Source organism: Artemia sp. Qi Xiang Cuo, chromosome 19, assembly GCF_049724085.1.
Source record: "Artemia sp. Qi Xiang Cuo chromosome 19, ASM4972408v1, whole genome shotgun sequence".
In the NCBI taxonomy this organism is placed as follows: Eukaryota; Metazoa; Arthropoda; class Branchiopoda; order Anostraca; family Artemiidae; genus Artemia; species Artemia sp. Qi Xiang Cuo.
The window spans coordinates 59,018,754-59,034,699 of record NC_142812.1 but is presented as its reverse complement, the minus strand read 5'-3'; the positions used below and the strand labels follow the sequence as shown (position 1 = coordinate 59,034,699).

General features: G+C 36.0%; 1 protein-coding gene across 1 annotated transcript in view; it reads left to right on the top strand.

The window, feature by feature from the left end:
- The window catches only part of LOC148941059 (uncharacterized), a 48,046-nt gene that overhangs the window by 6,666 nt on the left and 25,434 nt on the right, over positions 1-15,946 (top strand). Inside the window, exon 2 of the mRNA XM_089105155.1 lies at positions 7,969-8,094. Coding sequence (XP_088961281.1) covers positions 7,969-8,094 — 126 coding nt within the window. The remainder of the gene's footprint in view (positions 1-7,968; positions 8,095-15,946) is intronic.

Here is a 15,946-nt window from a genome sequence, read left to right as displayed (position 1 = left end):
TCCACTTTGATTTTTTCAACGGAAGGGGGAAGGGGTCATTAGCTTTCAAAAATTATTCAGTGGTCCAAAATTTGAAAAAAAAAAGTTTTTAAGAAAAAAGTATGACACTATTCTAAATGCTTCAAGATTGTGTAACCGTTTTCTTTCTGAATTCTGTCTCCTAAATGGATGGTGAGGGGGCTGAATGCCAATAGCATAGTGCAATGGAAATGGTAACCAACCTATAACAGCTATATTGCCTTAGTTAAAAAAGGTCAAACTAATCATAGGCAGCGCAATCGCGCTGCCTAAGTAAAGAACGATGTTGGCACAATGCATTAATTATTTATTTATTTATTTTTTTGGTTTCCATACCAGGGCACTTGGTATCGAAGAATTTGTCGTAGAAACTTCGAAAAGTGCTCATTCGAATGGAAATTGGAGTGGCTTGTGCCCTTTTTAATAGTCGAAAGTGATTGGAAGGCTACTAACACCCCTTCCACGCCCACTCTTTCCCCAAATGCATCCAATCAAAATTTTGAGATAGCCATTTTGTTCAGTGTAGTTGGTTTCCAGATAGAAAATATATTTTTGAGGAGGACACTCCCCAGCAACCCTCAGGGCAAGGGTTTTAAGTTATGCATTGGGGGCATATAAGAACGATGTTGGCACAATGTATTATTTATTATTTTTTTTCCTTTAGACCAGGGCACTTCGTATCGAAGAAGTTGTCGTGGAAATTTCGAAAAAGGCTCATTCAATTGGAAACTGGAGTGGCTTGTGTCCTTTTTAATAGTTGAAAGAGATTGGAAGGCAACTAAAACCCCTTCCACGTCCACCATTTCCTGAAACACATCCAATCAAAAGTTTGAGATAGCCAGTTTGTTCAGCGTAGTTGATTTCCAGATAGAAATTATGTTTTTGAGGAGGAAACTCCCCCACAGCCCTCAGAGCAAGGGTTGTAAGTTATGCCCTTGAGGCATATAAGGTTTTATAGAAAGAGTTGTCGTAGAAACTTCAAAAAAGGCTCATTCGATTGGAAATTCAAAGGGCTAGTGCCCTTTTTAATAGTCGAAAGTGATTGGAGGGCAACGAACCCCTCTCTCACGCCCACCTTTTTCCCAAATACATCCAATCAAAATTTTAATATACCCATTTTGTTCAACGTAGTTGAAATTTCTGGAAATAGCGTTTTTGAGGATGACTACCCTGCCACAGCCCTCAGGGCAAGGGTTTAAGTTATGCCCTGGGGGCATATAAGGTTTTTACAGAACGCGTTGTCATAGAAACTTCAAAAAGAGCTCATTCGATTAGAAATTGGCTAGTGCCCTTTTAATAGTCGAAAGTGATTAGAAGGCAACTAACACCCCTTCCATGCCCACTATTTCACATAACACATCCAATCAAAATTTTGAGATATCCATTTTGTTCCACACAGTTTAAAGGTCAAGAAATTATACCTTTGAGCCGGACACTCCCCCCCCCCCAACACAGTCTTCAGGGCAAGGGTTATAAGTTATGCCCTGGGGGCACATAAGGTTTTTATTGAAATCTTTGTCGTAGACACTTCAAAAAGGGCTCATTCGATTGTAAATTGAAAGGGCTAGTGCCCTTTTTAATAGTCGAAAGTGACTTGAGGGCAACTAAACCCCCTCTCAAGTCCACCTTTTCCCCAAACACATACAATCCAAAATTTTTAGATAGCCAATTTTTTCAACGTAGTTGAAAGTTTTGGAAATTAGGTCTTTAAGGATGATAACCCCCTCAGAGCCCTCAGTGCAAGGGTTGTAGATTGTACCCTGGGGCATATAAGGTTTATATGGAAAGTTGTTGTAGAAAAATTTCAAAAAGGGCTCATTTGATTGGAAATTTAAAGGGCTAGTGCCCTTTTTAATAGTCGAAAGTGACTGAAGGGCAACTAACCCCCCTCTCACGCTGACCATTTTCCCAAACACATCCAATCAAAATTTTGAGATATCCATTTTGTTCAACGTAGTTGAAAGTTCTGGAAATTAGGTTTTTTAGGATGATAACCCCCTCAGAGTCCTCAGTGCAAGGGTTGTAAGCTATGCCCTGGGGGCATATAAGGTTTATATAGAAAGTTGTTGTAGAAATATTTTGAAAAGGCCTCATTTGATTGGAAATTGAAATTTTGCCCTTTTTAATTGTCGAAAGTGAATGGAGACTATGGAGAGTAATTAACCCCCCTCTTACACCCACCATTTCCCCAAAAACATTCAATCAAAGTTTAGAGATAGACATTTTATTCAACATAGTTGAAAGTTCTGGAAATTATGTATTTAAGGATGACAAACCCCCCAGAGCCCCCAGGGCAAAGGTTGTAAGTTATTCCCTAGGGGCATATAAGGTTTTTATAGATAGAGTTCTCGTAAAAACTTCAAAGGGGGCTCATTAAATTGGAAATTGAGAGGGCTAGTGCCCTTTTTAAGAGTCGAAAGTGACTGGAGGGTAACTAACCCCCTATCATGCCCACCATTCCCCCAAATACATCCAATCAAAATTTTGAGATAACCATTTTGTTCAATGTTGTAGAAAATTCTAGAAGTTAGATCTTTGATGATGTCACCCCCACCCCAGCCCCCAGGGCAAGGGTTGTAGGTTATGCCCTGGGGGCATATAAGGTTTTTATTGATAGAGTTGTCATAAAAAATTCAAAAGGGTTCATTTGATTGGAAATTGAAAGGGCTAGTGGCTTTTTTAATAGTTGAAAGTGATTGAAGAGTGACTAACGCCCCTCTCAAATCCACCATTCCCCCAAACACATCCAATCAAAATTTTAAGATAACCATTTTGCATAACGTAGTTAAAAGCTCTGGAAATTAGGTCCTAGAGGATGACAACAACCCTAACAGCCCTTACGGTAAGGGTTGTAATTTATGTCCTGGGGGCATATAAGGTGTTTATAGAAAGCGTTGTCTTAGAAACTCAAAAACAGCTCATTCGATTGAAAATCGAATGGCCTAGTGCCCTTTTTAATACTCAAAGGAGATTGGAAGGCTTGACATTTTTATAGTAAAGATTAATGTGAGTATAATGTATTGTTTTTTTGTTTTTGTTTAGACCAGGGCACTTCATATGGAAGGAGTTGTCTTAGGAACCTCGAAAAGGGCTTATTCGATTGAAAACAGAAAGGGCTGATACCCTTTTTAATAGTCGAAAGTTATTGGAGGGAAACTAATCCCCCTCCCACCCCCTCCCTCCCATTTGCCCATTATGTTTAAAAACTAAATTTTGCCTTACGATTAAATCAAAATGCACTTTGTTAATGTTAACTCCAAATAAGGCATCTTAACAGTGTCCCAAGAACCACGGAGGGTATTGTGTTCAGAGTTTCTGGGCTTCTTCTGCTCTTAAAAGTTAACCAAATCAAAATAGCGTAAGTGTATCCAAGCTATCAAAGAAAGTAAACAGATTTTTTGGGGAATGGTATCAAGTTTTCCATTTCAGGTCAACTAGAAGGTAAACACTGAACTAAATTAAACACTACTATTTGTGTCCAGATTTTTAAAACGGTCTATGATGTTAAGAATTGCTGAAAACTTATTCTCCAGTATACAAATAGCAGGCCAAATTATAAAGTCTTAAAAAAACGAAAAGATTTAAAGTATTATTTTCTTTTTTCCTGAAAAGACTATGTCAATATAAAACGAACAGAAATTAATTAAAAAAACTTTTCCCACAAAATAAGTTTTTCAAAGAATAGTAAAGAACTCTATTAAACAAAGAATGAGCAAAAATAAAATAAAATAATCTACCAAGCGTGAAACTACCACAAATCAGCATCGATAAATAAATGAAACCCAAAACGAACAGAAATTACAACAAAAAACGAGTCAAACTCAAAACGAGCAGAAATTTACATAAGTTGGGCTCAAAACCCCTATGCCTTCCCAAGGCCAGAACATAATATGCACTTTACTGAAAAAAATACGAATGAACTTCCATTGTCAGTTTAATATATTTATACTGATATTTAGTAATCAAAATGTTAATATTATTTGATTTATTAAGGTTATAAAAGTATTAACATTTATATTTAATTCCGGGTGGATCTACTGCGCGATCCCAAAAAAAGGCAGACCTACGCTTTTACTCTATCTGAAAAATTCCGAGAGATCCTGTAAAATCATTCTCCCTTTACCACCACTAATGAGATAGACTCCCAGACAGGGCAAGCCAAATCAGCAATCATAGAGACAGAAAAGGACGTCCTCGGACAAAAAAAAACAATGAAAAAACATGGGTCAAAGATGAAATCATTGCACTATGCAAGGATAAGCGACTTTTTTGCAATAAACCGACCGCCACAGCCGGGATACTTACAAGCTCCTCAAGAGAAGAGTAGAGCGAGAGATCAGAAAGGCACTATTAAACCACCTGCGGAGCAAATGCGAAGACTGCAAAGTACTGTTCAAGAAGGGGAACAGCAGAGCATTTTTCAGAATGATACGCAAGTTAAGCCGAAAAAAGAGTTGCAAACGTCAGTGATCCTGGACAGAGACGGAAATGAGATTATCAATTCAAAGATGAAACTTGAAAGATGGATTGAATGCTTTAACGATAAATTGAATCCCCGAGTAGCGGCAAATCCTAAAATACTAACGCGCTTCTCCATACCCGACCAAGAACTCAGACCACCACCCCCACTCAAGCCAGAAACCGAGTCAGGAATCAAGTCACTCAAACATGGAAAAGCCCCTGGTTCAGACAGAGTCACCGCTGAACTCATTAATGTCGGATCGGATGATGTAACTAATCTGTACCATGCCATTGTATCTGCGGTGGGGGAAACCAGCCACTCACCCCGTCAGTGGTGCAAGGCTGCCATTGTACCCATTCACAAAAAGGGGTCAAAGAAAGAGTGCAGACACTACCGTCCGATCAGTCTCACGAGCCACTAGTCACGTGTCCTGACAAAAGTCCAACTCCGACGCATACAAGCAACAATTTCCTTTGCCATTGGAGAATATCGGACCGGCTTCCGCCCCCTTGAGATCAACAATCGATAAGATATTTGTCGTTCGAAAATTCATGGAACGATACAGTGAATTCAACCAAGAACTCTACAAACTATTCGCTGATTTCCGTCAGGCATTTGACCTGATATGGCGCGAAGGGCTCTGGCATATTCTCCTTCACTACGGGATCCCTTTTGAGGTAGTCTAAATAATCAAGAGTCTGTGCGACCAGTTCCAACACCAAGTAATAACCGCTGATGGGTTGTCATAAGCGCTCACAACTTCGTCAGGAGTTCTCCAGGGTTGCATCTAATCATCGCATCTCTTCAACCTCTTTCTAAATGCTGTAATGTCCCTGATGCAGTCGGAATAAGGCGCAACAATTAGAGGGCTGCTAATAGACAATCTTGCCAACTCTGATGATATTGATGTGCTAGCTAACTCTACACAAGAACTGCAAGCACAAGCTGATAAAATCTACCATACCATAAAACCGTTCGGGATGGAGATCAATGCCAGCAAGACCAAAGCCACGGTAACTACAAGACTTGAACTGGACAACCCACCCATTATCACTATAGGCGGGAGACAGGTTGAAACGGTTAACCAATTCCTATACCTTGGTAGCCATGTCTCCTCAGATAATTGTCATAGCTCTGACGTGAAACATCGACTTCACTTACAAGCTCTATCTTCCGAAGACTAACCAACCTCTGGAAAAGTATCCACCTATCCAACAAGCTCAAGTTGCGTCTAATCAACAGTTTATTAATCCCCATAGTTATTTATGGATGCGAATCATGGACTCTGAAAATCGGAGACGAGAAAACTACTAGCTTTTGAGATGAGATGCCTCCGGCGCGTTGCCAGAATCAAATACACTGACCGAATCACAAATGTGGAAGCACGTCAAAGGCTCCAGTCCACTGAAACCCTTCTCAGTAAAATCGAGAAACAACAACTGTGCCGGTTATGCCTAGTTAAGCGAATGGAGCCGAGCTGCCTCCCGAAAATTACCCTCAAAGGATCGCTCCATGGTCTTTGTCCACGAGAAAGACCACGAAAATGATGTATGGAGAACTTCCACTTCGACAACGTCAAGATATCACAGTTATCACGTATCGCACTAGACAGAGCAATTTATCGAGCCCTTACACGTGAGCTAGCAAGAGGAGTATTCCCAAAACATCCCAAGAGGATGGTCGGGACCTAAGTAAGTAAGTAGTAAATTTTAGCGAAAGAACCTCAAGCCTGGTAGAAGAGAGAAGAGTACAAGAAGTTGTACTGTTCTTGTACAAGTTGTACAAGTTGTAATCTTCTTGTACTCTCCTGGTACAAGAAGTTTGTGGGTGATTAATCTTGATGTACAATTTGATGTACAGTTTCATACGTGATGTACAATTGAAACACTTCGACAGCTTGGAAGTGAAGGAAGATTTATTTCGGAAGGAGGAAATAGAGACAATAATTTTTCGGAAGGAGGATTTATTTCGGAAATTTCGGAAGGAGGAAATAGAGACAATAATAAGATTTATTTCGGAAGGAGGAAAAAGATTACAACATAATATGGCTTCAGATGCTAACTGTGGGGTAAAATGTTGTTGAATTAGGGTGGTTGCAAAGTTCAAAATATATTACTGAACATTAACAATCTGGTTTTTAAATGGGGATGCACCTAGTTATCTTTGGAAAAAAAATTAATTAAACAGTTTTACAGCAAAGCTGATAAGAGTAAACGTGGTAATTACAAAAGCATCAGTGTGATCTTTGTAGGAAGCAAATTAGCTTGATGACACTTGTTAGACTAAAAGATACTATAGATAAAATTTTAAGATAACAGTGACATTTTAGGAAGGAAAGAGGATATGTCGACTAAAACAATGATAATGCAGACGTTACCAATCATTTCAACAAAGTCCAGTCGATCCAGTTCAAAAAATATTTATCTTTTTTACGATATATATTTCGGCTTTACAACGCTTTCTTTATGTTAAAAGAATTGTAACAGATTTTATTTTGGTTTCAGGTTTCCTGTTGTATTTTTCACGTTTCATATTAGCATGATCTGTTCCTTACACCTGTAGTAAGCATATCACAGAGGACCTCTCACCCAAGCGAACATAAAACAATTCTGGTTATTTTTTCCCTGCTAGATTTGTATAAATCAACAAATGTGTACAAATCAAATAAATGTGTATTAAACAAATCAAAAAATTAGTCTTCTATTTGAAAGTCCTTACGTCGTACGTCCTTAAGTCCTTAGTCCTAACTGTCTTACGAAGTCAATAAGTTTGATCTCTAAAAACTTAACCCAATTCTTTCTTGGAGACATAGAGCTGCACTGATATATGCTAAACTAGTTTACATAGTTTCAATGCTTATATTTCTCAAGACTCTTGTTATTTCTGTAGTAATCCCGTGTACTACCCCCCACCCCAGTAAAATATCTAGTTGGCATTTTAACTTTGTTAAAATGCCAAAAGAAAGTCATTTAAAAAAGTTGGATATTATAGAAAATTAAACGACATGAAAGTAATTAAGTCTATAAGACGATCATCACAGCAATGTACTTTTTAACTAAACGATGTTTTTACGTCATTTACTGAGTCAGTTGTTTACTTTTGGGTAAAAAAATCATTTGGGTCAAAACTATAAAAAAAATTTTGGATTTGCATCAAATAAGAAAAGAATTGCCGCAGCTTTAGTTTCAATGAAGTAAAGAAGAATCTTGGATACTATAATTTATATTGATTATTGATTTAATGATTACAGATTAACAGATCAAGGATGTAAACATTGAAACTTATGGCGAAGAAAAAAAAGCGCACGATCACTTTCCGTTAAAAAAATATATATATTTACACATAGATAATTCTGACTATATGCATTTGAAATATAACTTCAAGGATTTGTTTTTAAGATAATCAGCCATTTTCCGTGATCACCTACCTAAAGTATCTAAATTCCCTAAAATTCCTAAAGCACTTGTAAATACCCTTTCTATTTTCAGATGATGCTTATTGTTCCTATAGCAAGTTTCTCAGAAGATACCTATCAAGTAGTTGAACTGAATGCCCTTCACAACAACTACCAGTTCTTAGAAGTACTTGCATTCCCAACAAAACAGTTTGGACATGTAAGTAACGACTTTTTAGTGATTTTGTTTTTAAATCGCAGCAGAAATTTTAGCCTGACCTGCCTTGAATGAGCTTGTCGTTCAAGTGAGTTAAGTGCCTGTAACCCTTATAATTTTGGATACTCGGATCCCCTTGGTGCATTCCTACACCAAGTTTGATACAGACTAATCTCAAAACAACGTGAAGTTGCAAGTGCAACTACCAGTTCTTGGAAGTGCTTGCACTCCCATCAAAACAGTTGAGACATGTAAGCCATGACTTTTAAGTGCTATTTTTTAGCAGTGAAGACTCTAACCCATGGGCGTAGGCAGCATATTGTCTTGGGGGGTGGGGCAGTTGATAGTGTGTTGGAGGGCCTTTTATCAACTGCTTTTCCAACCATCTGCTTTTTCAGCCATATCTAATGTAAATTTGAAGGTCTAGGGGGCAGCTGCCCCCCCCATCCCCCTCCCTATGCCCATGCTCTAACCCAACCTGGCTTAAATACTGTTTGTATTCCATGGCATCCAAATGCCTGTATCCGCTCTACCTTTCGAACACTCGAATCCCCCTCCCATTCAACGTTCACTGGCAGTGTAGTTCCTTGTCCCAAGCATCAGGTTGGACTCGGACTTATCTCAAACCTATATCAATATATTGAACTGAACACCTTTCATGAATGTAACTGCCATTTGTTAAAAGTATTTGTATTTTAAATACAAGAGTTTGGAGATGTAAGCAATTGCCAGTAAGCAATGTAAGGAGATATGAGCAATTATCAGTGAAATTCCTATTAGATGTAGGCAAAGTATCCTATGGATAAAAGCAGTTGAAAGCTTAAAAAGAAAGTTAAGCCGTCCACATGTTCTATGAATTCCTTCCGCACTGATATTATAACCAGTAGGAAAAAAAAAAAAAAAAAAAAAACTGCCGGAAAACCAATAACCGATAAAATAAAAAATGATAGAATTTAAAATTTCAAAAGCCGAATAACCGAGAAAGCCTTTGCAAATGCTCATAATTATTACCAATAAACGTCGACTGACAATAAAATATCTGCTAAAATTTCTTAGAAAGATTTCTAAATTTCTTAGACAGCTCAAACTGAGTCGATTCTAAATTTATGTGTTTTGTTATTTAATTCAGCCTTACATCTCTTATATTAATGTCAACTTTTTTTTAAGTTTTAAAGATACAATCCACGTGAATATCGTTCGGAATTTACAGATTTCCAGACAGATAAATCGAAGCACCAGTACAGAAATATAATATTGTAGTATAAAATTTAGTTGTACAATCATATTTTCTTCTTTCTGATCAGGACAGGTATTTTTAACTTTTTGTGTATATTTGCCTAGTGTCAAGTACCGTAGTTGAGAATAGGCTATTAGTCTTCAAAATATCATTCTTGGTCATCAAGAGCTGTAAAGAAAGCTCAAGAAAAAATGGAACAAAAAGTCCTCCACGGTAAAATTGGTTGATAAGATGAAGGACTTTTCGAGACTTTGTCAAAGGTGAAGTCTTTGGACTTTAAAGGTAAAAGGAGAATTAATCACAGATTGTGCCAACCTTGAAAATATCCTGCAGCTGGTAAATGATGCATTGCTTTCATTGTTGCCAAATCTTTAGGAGTTCCTCGAATCTCTAAAAAGGAAAGTTAGACTCTCCAAAATCCCTCACAAAATGTCTGCTAACGAAAATTAACTATGTGTGATGTATACTAATGTATGTGTAAGAAATAATTAGAAGACATTTTCATAATATACATCATTAAAAATCTAAGAATTTTATAATGTGTGATTGTCTTCAGAATTAATAATTTCCTGACTATCTTTATGCAGATAATTTTATAATGTGTGATTGTCTTCAGAATTAATAATTTCCTGACTATCTTTATGCAGAACCAAATTACGTTTAAAATTAGGGTACTTGTTGATTAGTTGGAACACATGCGACCGATGCTGAGATCGCAATTACCCGGTACTTATACGAGACACTGGATAAAGACAGGCATAACAAATGGTTCTCACTTCGGGAACTACATTTAAACTTTAGTTTTTTGGGGTTTAGGGGGACTAAAAGGTACCTAGGTTGCGTTAGGTTAGGTTACGTATTTAATATATGCGATGCTTTACCTCCCCCCCCCCGCCCCATCCTTATGTGCAAATATATAGCCCAAATTTTATTCTGCACTATTATATTTTCATCTTATTTTGTTTTATTTCATTAGCATTAACCAAATTCACTTCTCGCGTATGTTCCAGCTAACCGATAAGTACCAAAATTAGTAAAGCTTGAACAGTTTTCTCTTCAATCTCAAGGATTTTGAGAAAAAAGTTATCTGTCTGAACTAGCCATTAGCTGAATAAAAAAAAAAACATACATAAAACATAGCTTTACTCACTGGGCGGCAACAATGTAAGCAAACTGTAAGTCATTAGGTGGCGCTTGGGATATTTTTCTCAAGGGACCATCTAGAGTTTCTAGCTTTACAATTTAATATAATTTATGCTCTGCACGTTAACGCCCTAACTGTTGCCACCAATAAGCAGTACCATAATATTTCACTGTATGACTAGAGTTTGGCCCACTCTCAACTAACTCGTGTACGTCTCGGAGAACCCCTTGTCTTTCTAGACATGACAAACACCACACTGTCTACATGACCTTTGGAAATAGAATTAATCTAAAAAAACAAAGTTTTTCCATGGGAAGTAAAGAGCGAAGTTGAAACTTAAAACGGACAAAAATGATTGCTTCACAACCTATCTAATATATATCAATCAAACTAGTACAAATAAACCAACTAATTATGTTTCCCTGTGTTTCTAGGATTATAGAAAACTAGCGCTTTACTGAAAACACAAAAATCAAGTATTAAAAACAGGGATATTGATTTGGGAGTGAAAAGTGAGTATGAAGCCTGACAACAATACACTAATCTATAAAGCTTTTCAGTCTTACACCAGTTATGACATCAGTAACTTTCCATATACAATTAAAATTATCTTAAAAACGCAAGGGCAAAATTAAATATTTTTTAAACAGCTGCAAAATCATTGAACAGCATACAGAAATATTGGATTGATTTATCAGGTAGTATTTTGGTATAATATTCAATACTGCTATAAGCTATTATATAAGTAGTGATTAATAAACAATCTTCAAATGTAAGAAATATGCTTTATTATTTCTTGAAATGAAGATCAAATAAGATATAATATGAACTCTGAAAATGCGGTTATTTGTTTCTATACAACAGTGAATTTCAAGCTATGACACAAATTCTAAAGATAGTCTATCTAGTGTTATCAAGATGGATTTACTTTGAACTTGTCAACAAACTAATCATAACATGTCCTTTTTAAAACCAAAACGACAGCCAGGCATTGAAATGAGCCATCGTGCAGAAGTGATACCAAATTAAACGAGAAAAAAAGAATCAAGCAAGAATCCTAAAATGAATTGTTATAAATCTTAAAAGGGATTGATCCTAAAAGGGATTGATGATGTTTTTATTCTGTACAAAGTGTCCTTAACTGGTTTGTTTTGCTGTACCAAAACTTCTATGTTATTTTGTGTTTTCAGTAAAGTGCTAGTTTTCTATAATCCTAGAAACACAGGGAAAATAATTAGTTGGTTTATTTGTACTAGTTTGATTGTTTTTTTTTTTTTTTTTATATATATATATATATATATGTATATGCTGTGAAGCAATAATTTTTGTCCGTTTTAAGTTTCAACTTCACTCTTTACTTCTCCTGGAAAAATTTTGTTTTTTTAGATTAATCTTTGCTCGTTTTTTATTCAAATGTAATGTAGAAACAACGCTGCCATGATCTTTTTTATTTTATACGGAATAATTTCTTTTCGTTTTAAGTTTTAATGTCATTCCTTAGCTTCAGTTGAAAAATTATGGAGCTGTAAGGGCGCATTTAAAATATTATATTTATGCCTAATCATTTTTTTTTTATAAATTTGGCTTGATAGCACATTCCCATAGTGCACTTTTCGTTTTTCCACCCATTTTTTTCAACGATGAAGCACACAGGCCTCAACACTGAGTGAAGTTTGAAGGTTTAATTCAAAACTGTTGATCATTCAAGCTTAATTTTCGGTAGATTTTTAGTTGAAAAGTTTTTAGTTTTCGTTAATTTGTTTTCGCAATAATCTTTACTTTTAAGATGCGTAAAAGATTTATGAAACTTACTAAGAGGGTCTGAAGGGGGAGTATGTGATTAGTAAGTCATATAAAGCCGTGACGGGTGATTGCGTAATATGCCTTACCACGGTCATTCATCTATTACTAGGAACGGTACATGCCTTAGCAAACGGGTTTTTGAGGCAACGACTATTTTCTGGGCCAATCCGAGAGAGCGGATACATAGGGTACTCCATATACGATAACGTGATTAGTATAGTAATTAGATTCAAATATAAGGAGTGATTTTATTGTGGTTCATATTAGTAAGAGACTTGAATTCAGAGAGAACAGCTTATTATTATTATTTGAGACTATATTAGCAAAGAAAATGAGTGGTACGTCTGCACTATTGGAGGTTGATGGTGGAGAAGATAACAGAAATGATACAAAGGCGAGATTACAAAATAAGGCTGCGGAAATTTCACGAGGATTTAAAATAAGCCTTGGATGGGATGGTACGTACACTAGAAATGTGATATCATAAAGAAAATTTAAGTTGGAAAAGCATTTTTACTTTGCAGCGAAACTGAATATTGTATATATAAATAGACTTAAAGCTGCATTAGATACACTAGTGAAATATATCGAGGAAAACAAATTGAATCGGTGATTATTATTGTTGTAATTATATTCAATAAAATTGTTTTTAAATCAAAGATATTTTTCTATAGTCGGTTAGCGTATATTTTTAAAGTAGAAAAAGAATCCTGGTTAGTCTGAAGTTGGTTGTGAGAGTGTTAAGACTAAAAAAAATGGATAGATTTGAAAAAAAGAAACTGATAGGGAATCTTGTGTTTGTGGAAAAACGTTTGATACTATATGATGCTATTCTGAAGTTATCTGTTTAAATGAAGATATTTTTTCATGGTACGCTTGTCAATATAGTGAAAAGCAATTTTCTGTCATTAACCTATTGCATAAAGCTTTTACGTCGTGATTCAAAGGGCATATACACAATTTGTTCAGATATTAATCACGACAAGACAAAACGATATAGTGAATTTGCTTTTAAACACATACTAGCTTAGAAATTTAAGACTTTTTTCATGAGAAAGATGTTGTTCAAGGAGTATTTACTTCTCTTTTTCTCTCTCTATTCCACTCCATTTGTTGATCATAGCTCAGTTTCATTTTGGCAGTGAGAGTATCAATACATTAAAAAATGTTCCATGAGTGTCCACTATGAATGTATACACTGGGCAGCTGGTTATCATATGAGAATTGTACAATGATTGATGAGTATGATGAAAAGTGCAGATCATGCAACCCGTTTTAAATTGCATAGAGGATATGCTGTACAAGTTAAAGGTTGTAATTTCTGTCTTGTAACCTTTAGTTTATCACGTTTTAAACCATTAGGTTGTGTTTGAGGCTCTTCTCTATCGCTTTCATCGCTAGTATCCGATGAGCATCGACTATTTCCCATTTTCTCTTGTTTGTTGTGGAGAGTTTGTAGCCAAGACCGGGCTAAATACTCCTTCCACTCCTCCCAACTGTTGCGGTCGTTAAAAAGGTCATAGAATTCATATGGTCTTCCGATATATACTGGTGAAATTGTTTCTTCAATTTCTTCTTCTGAAAGAATAGGTTCTGATTTTCACGGCTTTGAAAAAATCCTTTTTTCATTCTATTGTGGTGTTCTATTTCTTCATTTTCATTCTACCGATATCTTATAACACAAATTAAGTTATTTTGTAGAATTTTTGCAATCCTGTAGGGCCCGTCCCATTTCGGTTTTAACTTTTTGGTCCCTTCTAAGTTGGTTTTGTGTACATAGACCAAATCTCCTAAACAATAATTTGTTTTATTTTTGCTCGTTCTGTCATATTCTTCTTTTTGTTCTGTTTTTGCGTCTTCCAAATTGTCTTTAACTTGTTCCAAAGCCTTTTTCATTCGCATCACCATTTCTTGTTTATATTGGTCCAGATTATAATAAATTCTATCGTTTCGTATTTCATCTAAACAAATTCTGGGATCTCTTAGATGTTGTAAAAAAATGGCGTTTCTTTTAAAGAACGTGAAAAAGCCGTATTTACTACAAAGACTACGAATGGTATATGTTCATCCCATTTTTCATTTTCCTCTCTTGCATGTATCCTCAACATTTGACCCAATTCCCTATGTTTGCGTTCAACTTTTCTATCAGCGAATGCCATGTAAGACGAGGTAAACCACCGTTTTACCCCAAAATATTCCGTAATTTCGTCTAATAATTTGGCTCTAAAACATGGCCCATTGTCACTAAGTAAAATTCTAGGAAAAATTCCGTGCTCTAAAAATAGCAGGTTGACTAAAACTTTCGTAATGGTTTTTGTCTTTTCGTCTTTAATTGCAAAAGCGAATAAATATGAGTTAAGCTACGGTTGGTACATACCTGTTTCTTTACTGGAACTCGCAAACTTCCTCCTGTTCCCCAAATGTCTATTGACATTAATTCTCCTACCCCTGAAGGGTGGGGTATAGATCTAATTCGGCCCTAGGGATCTTTGGTGGTGAATTTTGTTTGGCACACTCTTGGAAGCTTTGTATGAAAGCTTTTACTTTTGAGTACATCTTTGGAAAATAAAAATTTCCTTTTAGCCTCTCAATAGTTTCCGGTTCTCCCATGTGACAGCCAGTAGTTGCGTGTGCCATCTGAAAAATTTATCCTTCCAATTATTTTGGAATTATTGGTATAATTTTTAAGTCATTTTTTCTATATTCTTGCGTAGGTCTGTAATATCTTACCAAAAAATTTTTACTTTTATTCAGATTAAAATTATCTAAGTCCTTAAAAAAATTCTTAAAGTGCTCTGGCAGTCCCGTTCCTTTTGATAAAAAGGATTTCATCGCTAAACAAAAATCATCTTTATCTTGATGATTCAAAATATTTTCATTAGATAGTATTTCTACCCCTTCCAGTTCGTTCTCTATGGTTGTTATCAAATTTCCTTCCGTATCAGGATTTCGTGACAAATAGTCTGGTAAAATGTTTGTACGGCCCTTTATATATGTTGGGGTGTATGAATATGCTTGCAGACAGAGTATCCACCGTGTCAGCCGTGCTGAAGTATTTTGCATCTTATGTAGCCAAATTAGGGATTTTTGGTCTACGCGTAAAAATTGTCAAAAATATTCTGTAAAAACTACAACTGCTAGGCATTCTTTTTCAACCGTCGAATATTTTCTTTCTGCCTCCGTCAGCAACCTGCAGGCGTATTGGACTATTGATTCTACTCCTTCCGAATTTATGTTTACTAAAATGGCTCCAATTCCGTACCCCGACGCATCTGTTTGTAAACAGAACTCTTGTGAAAAATCTGGTATTTTAAGTATTGGTGCTGTAATAAATGCCTTTTTATTTCATTCAGCGCCTGCATTGCGTCTGCTGAAGATTTGAATTACCTGGTTTTTTCAAAAGGTTTGTCAAAGGTTGTGCTATTGTTGCATAATTTTTAATATATCGTCTGAAATAACTTAACAAACCACAAACTGATACAAACTGATACCAACTTCATTAGTCGACTAAAACAATTTGGACAAAATGATAAGCCAAAATGCATACGTTCAAATGTGAACATTCTTCCATCGTCTAAGATTACTGTTGCTTTATGCTTCGTTTCTGGATCTAAAGCTATTTGCCAATATCTTGCTATTAAGTCAAAACTAGTGTGGTATTTTGTACCTCC